The sequence below is a fragment of the Osmerus eperlanus genome, chromosome 10 (genome assembly GCF_963692335.1).
Source record: "Osmerus eperlanus chromosome 10, fOsmEpe2.1, whole genome shotgun sequence".
Lineage (NCBI taxonomy): Eukaryota > Metazoa > Chordata > Actinopteri > Osmeriformes > Osmeridae > Osmerus > Osmerus eperlanus.
The window spans coordinates 11,816,710-11,823,768 of record NC_085027.1 but is presented as its reverse complement, the minus strand read 5'-3'; the positions used below and the strand labels follow the sequence as shown (position 1 = coordinate 11,823,768).

Below are 7,059 nucleotides of genomic sequence, written 5' to 3'. Positions count from 1 at the left end.
GCTCTTTGTATAAAGAGACAGAAAAGTTGCATGGAGGAAAAACCATATGCAAATACTACAGAGTGATAATCCTGCGGTCTATTCACAGGAGATTCATTAGTGAAATGTCACACATCACTTTTAGAAACTCCTTTTTCATTAGTTTCATTAGTCAGTATTTGTATGACTCAACTAGTGATTAAAGTGGTATTGGAAGAGGGGTATGTTTTGCAGGGTTTTATGAGACAATAAAATAAGGATATTTTACACTGTTACAGGGGCCTCCACCCACAGCCTCCGTCACAGGTCGTCTCGATGCTCATTCGCCCACATCTCATATTTGTCCTGTGCTTTATTGATTGGCTCACTCTGACATTAAACACTCCTCGAACCTGCTGAAACCTGCTGTCCAACAGCCCCCAAAGTAATTAGAGTTGGTAAATAATTAAATTGGGGCTGAAAAAGGTGTTTATTACAGTTGTTGTAATGACGCACATTACTCACCTCCCGGCCCAGTGGTAGATACAGGTACTGAGGTCATGCCTAACTGTCTGGCAGTCACATTAGAATCATTTCAGTGTTTGGGGAATTACGCTTCAGCCCAGAGGTCATTAGCCTGGTTAAATCTATTTTTGTTGGCCCTCTGATGGAGCACCACTGTCCAGGGAGAGGGCCAGGGCCAACTCTACAAGTCTACACAAGGAGAACTGTGCAACTCCCCTCAATCATGCAACCAAAACTTATCCAGAGTGAAGTGGCTAAAGAGAGGTAGCAACAGTAGATACTAGCCTACATCGCTTTTTGTACAGTATATCCACCAGAACTGTTATGTGAACGCTTGCATGCAGGGTGCAACCTTCCCTATTCGAACAGGCTGTTTTAAAAAGAAAATTGCTCTTGCGCTGACACATGCTCGCATTAACTATTGATGTACCTATCAAAGCTGAAATCAAACCTACGCCCTTGCCCACAATATACGTATCACTGTAACCATGGCTAAATCATTTTTATATTATTAGTATGCGTCCCCCCCCCAGGAACTGCTCTTGAGAAAATGTCAATTGATATCAGATATTCGCCCCTGACCCAAAGCATATAATCTCACTCTGAACTTTTGGTGAAAATGTGCAGTCCTAATATCTACTCATTGAGATTTTGAAAGTTGGATTACTAAATCTGAAACAGACCAGGTCTTGGTTCAACAAGGGAGCTGCAGAGACCTGCAGAATTGTTGTTTTTCACTTTGTGTTACTTTGTGGTGCAGCTTGTCAGAAATTGATCCCTTCAACATTTGGATAGTTTCTGCATCTGAGATGGTTCCTTCTATTTTAACAGCGCCCTCTAGTGGTCTGAAAACATCCAGCATACAGTACAATGTTGTTTTTTAAATACAGTATACATTGATAAAGGTTACCTTACAATTGTATTGTTGTTTTTTACATACATCTCTGTCTCCATTTTACTTAAGATGGATTGCGTTCTATCACCATAGCTCAGTGGTTAGAGCACTTGATTGCTGGATTGTATTACACTGGAATTCATTCCACAGAAGTTAAAAGACAGCACAGGCCATAGAGGTGGCCACACAGGGGCAGCAGTGTCACACAGAGAATGTCTTCAGTGTCACAAAAATGTCTGATTAGTCCGTTCCATGTGGGCAATATGTTACATCACTGGTAAGACGCTAAGGTATGCTGAATTACAGTAAAGTAGGTAGTAAGGCTAATCCATTACATTTTTCAAACAGACAGTTACTGCCTTCAGGTGTGAGGGATTCATTCATAAAGTGTTTAAAGACTGCTGACATAGCATGGTTCGATTTAATTACAGGCAGGATAAGAGAGAGAGATGGATATTACAAAGACTGAGCGAGTAGATAAAGAGAGAGTGACAGAGTGAGAAACAAAGAAAGAGACTGAGATAGATTGAATGAGTGCGTGAGTGAGTGACAAGTTGATTTTGTTTCCATTAAAGTAATGTACACTAGAATCACTGTGGCATCATGCTTGAATAGAGGTGTCTGCTCAATAATGTGATGCATCACAAATCTATACACAGCACACAAAACTGAATCACAAAACACAGTTCAAAAAACATCATACCCTTTTGTGTGAAATACATCTTCTTTCACAGATCGTGCTTTAAGCAAGTCCACACCAGGCTACAGTAGTTATTGCTTTATTAATCAACCAGTGTATTTCAAAATGATACAATACAATTGAGGCTGTATTTATCACAAACTGCTCACTATGATAAAATAAATGAAGATTTAGCTCCAAGACATCTGTGATGGATCATTTTCATAAGTTATACAACCCACAGAAGGCATTCATGAGGTTTTGTTTTGCTTGAGGACTTACAAAACACTGAACGGTGGGAAGGCAGTCTCTCAGGTCAGTTATTACGTAAACATTTTGTAATCTTGACTCTGTGAAATCAACCTCTGTTATGTTTATATGAACCTAAAGGCTGCCCTGCATTTCAAGTGTCTGAAAGGAAACATTTCTCCATTACCGTTTGCTAACACATCACCAATAAAGAAGTGTTTAACTACATGCTCTTATGGTTCTTCCCTTTGGCACTTATTTTGGTTGTTCACAATGTGTGCTCCATGTTTTGGCTACTCGCAATGTTTTGTGGCTATCTCGTTGTTATGATCAGTGACCTATGCACTTTGTAAAGTTCTCTCTTGGAAGTCGCTTTGGATAAAAGCGTCTGCTAAATGAATAAATGTAAATGTAAATGTAAGTGTTTTATTATCTAATTAATTCTATATTAGACACGTTACCACAGTCAGTGAAAAATACATAGCTTCTTCCTTGTTGAGGACACATAAGCTACTGTATTTTAATGCAGCTAATTAGAGACATCATGGCACAGGAACTGTCACGTGAACTTAAAAACACACAATGGGGCGACCGTGGCTGTGACAGAAACATTAGTCCTTTTCACCATATGCATTAGACAGCCTTATCACACCCTATTGAAATGTAAACAACAAAACAGGCCATGCATCAAATGATGTTTGGGATGAGAAATGAGAGTGATGGAACATTGACTTAATGTAATTTTACATTGCTTGTAATACAGCAGGGATACTGTGTGTCACATGGCTTAATAAGAAAATACCTGTTATTCTGAAACTCAACAAAGAATTTTATGTTCCTTCCATACATTGGGCCCATTCATTAGACCACTTCAGTCTAACAGCAGACTTAACAGACTTACAATAGCAACTCCAATGGGTTAAATAATGCAAGACAGATGAGAGCTGATCTAACACAGTACTCCACATGTGGTTCTCTGGGAGCTGGGGTGTCAGTTGAGCCCCTTGGGAGCCGAGGTTTAGTGGTCCTTCCTTACCCGTAACAAGGAGCACCAATTTGGTACTGATTCCGATTATATTTATTCATGAAGGTGTCATTTGGTTTTCATAGTATTTCAACATTGATCAACATGTTTAACATATTCCTCTTCTGTAGTATTTTTAATTAGCCAACATGACTAGTAATGTTTTCATTTATTGAAATATTTTGTTGTCAGTCAAACAACAAAGGGATGGTGAAGCCTGCATCTTATACCAGAAGTATGATAACCCGGTGTTGATGATTGACTTGACAATCCCTACTCTCTTGAGTGACCCAGCGGCGTGACAGCGGTTAGCGCAGACACAGGTCTGTTTGTGTCGCTGCATCGGATGGCTGAAACTAATGCAATCAATGTTGAGACTGCTGGGCAAGAACAACATTCATTCTGTAGAGACTGAGGAGCCTAACTGAAAACAAAAATACTCCCATTAGAGCAACAAGAAAGGAACGCTAAAGCCAAGCTGATGCAAGACAGAGTAATTCCTTTTTACTTTAGTCTATTCAGCAGCCATGTTTTACATTTAATTAACTTCACTTTAGACAACTCAAGATTTTAGGATGGATAAGAGAAACAGTTAAATAGAAGGTATGAAACATGCAACTCTGAAGTGTTGAGTCAAACAAAGAGGATGTGGGGAGAACGTTCTGATTCATAGGATGATTAGTCTCCCTGGTATCTGATAGGCTACACATGTCACTTGTTTGATTCATGAATACTATCTCAGCCCTTCTGCACACCATATCCTTGATGGGCCTACTGCACCTAGCCAGGACTGGCACAAGATTACCAAGGCAACCCATCGATATAGCCTACAGAAATGGTCTGCAATAATAAAGAGGCATCATTAATGACAGGTTTGTTTATTGCACACTAAAATGAACAAGACAGACATTGGAATGTGCTGTCTTTGGTGCTTCCCTGAAGGCAGAAAATAGGGGACCTTTAAATGAGCAGATCTCTCTGTTATTACAGTCCTTTATGGACTTGGTGGATTGGTGCATTCTAAAGTGCAGGCCTCGGCAGTCCTGTGGGTTATGGTCCCCTGCGCCTTAAGGCAGTGTTTTCCTGTCTGGTTCTGGGAGCTTGACCCCCTGCCTTTAAGACTGTATGACTCAGACCACAGCTGGAACCTTCTGGTTCATCTCTGGTAACAGTGGGTGGGACAACAGACTACACCTTTACTTTGCCATTGTATAGTGAGTGAGAAGGTGTGAATGGGATTTTTATGGACACAATTCCACTGGTATCACAGCAATACTCATGATGAGAAATACACAACCACTCCCTGTTATTGTCATTGATTCAGTGAATAATGAAAGATGTGAGGCTGGAGGCCAGACAGGTGGAGGACTCACTGACAGAACTCAACAGAATCAGTCAAGCATGCTGCAATGTGGCAGTTGGTTTCAACCCATGCAAGTATTTGTGTTTTCTGTTGCCTCAGCGTTAGCCTATGATGACATAAAGAATGATCGACTCTGGACATCTTGAAAGATCCGTTCAACAGTGGTTACACGAATCTTTTAACAAATAGGCCTAATCTTACCAACAAATAAGTTCTCAAAATTAGGGATCAAAACAAGATACAAGTTATTTTTATGAAAATGAGTTTATACTGCTTATTGGTTGCAGCATATCATAGCATCAGTGTAAAAGTAATTTAGCAGAATGTTGTATTCTACTGCATTGTGAGTGTGAAGTACATTGAACCAGTAACAAGTAAAGGGAAACATCTCTTTATTTCACAATCCGACATTTGTAGTGAGTACAATATGTATTTTCAATGCAATTCAATTCATGCAGAAACAACATGTTAAATAATGGGGTGATAAACTGACCAGATAGACCTAACCCAAGTTATGTAATGCTGCATAGCAGCTTGAGGTTGCTGCATAGCATGTTATGGACACAGTGGGGGTTGTTAGAGAATACCTCCCTATGTGGACTGGTAGTGGAGTCAGGACTGTTGCCTGTGGTGGTCACACAGTGAGGCAGCTATCCTGCCCGGAGCCTAGATGCATTTAAGGAGGAAGGAGTTGCAGTTGCCGCCCCTGCCGCAATCACACAGCTTCCCAATACGGGGACCCAGTCTCATAGCACACCTGTCACGCATCCCACACTGGAAGGGAGGGGAAAAGTGAGAGAGGGGGAGAGGGAGGGAGGGAGAGTGCTTTATCAAATGGCACAATTAACCTGTTAATTATGATGGAATAATGGTGTTCATTATTCAAAGCTATGGTTAAATTAAGTGAAGTTTTAATTAGTTTGATTTATGGCTGGAGAGATGTTTGTGGTTGTTCAGCATCTTTCTTTCAGTTAATTAGCGCTAGGGCCACAATCTTGATAAGTCTATAATTGCTCTGGAGTCAGGAGCATTTGGCATTTTGCGGCTCACATTTAATTACTGACATCTCAGAGTTGCTAATTGGTTTAATAGAAACTTTAAATTGAACAGCACTAGAAAAACTGTCTAGGTGGTCAACCAAAAGGAATACAATTACCAAACATTCGACTTCCTCTGCATATTTCATGGATATTCCTTACATTTAGACATAGTACACGAAATAAATAAACTGCAACAGAATTAACTTTTCACAAAGAAATAAAGTATACATTTTGGGGTAGTTTAAGTGTGATAAACACTGAAATAAAATCGACTAAATACTTGAGGGCACGGATTGTACTTACAATTGGGATGCTGCCTCGCTTGTCGGTGGATGGAAAACGGTGGTTCATCTTCCCCAGAAGAGTCTCCATCACATCCATCTGGGGTCGGAAAAGAACGTTAACAATGACCTAAATGTGCACTTAAGGGAAAATAAAACAGACTGAGTGAAAGTTTTAACATTGAACCGTGACATCAACCGTAGGCTATGTTCCTCAATAAAACTTTTTATATTGAGAGCTGTTGTTAATGCTGAATTAAGCTACATTTAAAAGTTCTTACATTTTAAGATAAAACTGTTATAGGTTACATTTAAACCAACAATATAGGCTTCTTACAAGTTCTTTTTCGTTGGCCGCGTCAAATGTCTGAGCGCCAAATTCCTCGGATGAAACTTCTTGTGACGCCTGTCCGCGGCACATCACTGACAGGAGGCCGATGCACAGCAGCCCGCGCAGCACCCCTGAGCTATCCATGGTTCTGATGCGGCACGTGGCGAATGCGGTGCGGTGGTCGCGCAAGAGAACAGGGAGGATATAGAAAGAGTCTGATTTACAGGTACAGGCTAGCGTTCTATTCACAGACTACCGGACCTTCTCCCTTTTAACTACTCGGTAGCCCCGCCTGTAAGGTCATGCTGCAACGGCAGGTTGTTAGACTGGTAGAGCAGTCGTCCTATCATGAATTGTGGGACATTGCTAGAGTCTGTCAACACGTTAACTTAAATTATTGTATGAGTGGGCCCTAAGAGAACAGGCTACTCCTTCGCCGAGATATTAGAGGATAATGTTTGAGAAGTTCCAAATGGTTGACAAGGCCAATCTTGAAAGAGACATTTGGATCAAGATTTACATTAATCTCTAAAACAACCGACACATTCACTACATTTTTATGTTAGAACTAAGGCAAAACATGTTCTTGTTTGAAATTAAACTGCTACTGTCAAATTAATAATAGAGCTAAATCTGTCTGTAGGCCAGCAGAGGGCGCTACACCTGCAGTTTTGTAGATCAACTGATGGGTGTTTCCTGAAGCGCATACTTTTG

General features: G+C 40.5%; 1 protein-coding gene across 1 annotated transcript; it reads right to left on the bottom strand.

Moving 5' to 3' along the window:
* Positions 1-5,080: 5,080 nt before the first annotated feature.
* cartl (cocaine- and amphetamine-regulated transcript-like) lies at positions 5,081-6,590 on the bottom strand. The gene is made up of 3 exons (XM_062471472.1): positions 6,352-6,590; positions 6,037-6,114; positions 5,081-5,467 (listed from the first exon to the last, which is right to left on the bottom strand). Exons 1-3 carry the CDS (start codon positions 6,487-6,489, stop codon positions 5,360-5,362), a joined length of 324 nt encoding a protein of 107 aa, XP_062327456.1. The 5' UTR covers positions 6,490-6,590; the 3' UTR covers positions 5,081-5,359.
* Between the last annotated feature and the right edge of the window lie 469 nt (positions 6,591-7,059).

Bases quoted from the DNA above. Each gene is read 5' to 3' on its own strand.
- cartl (XM_062471472.1), bottom strand. From the start codon at position 6,489: ATGGATAGCTCAGGGGTGCTGCGCGGGCTGCTGTGCATCGGCCTCCTG. The intron at 6,115-6,351 runs GTAAGAAGCCTA...TTCCGACCCCAG, and splicing joins CGGCCAACGAAAAAGAACTT to ATGGATGTGATGGAGACTCT. The intron at 5,468-6,036 runs GTAAGTACAATC...CCTCCCTTCCAG, and splicing joins AGCGAGGCAGCATCCCAATT to TGTGGGATGCGTGACAGGTG.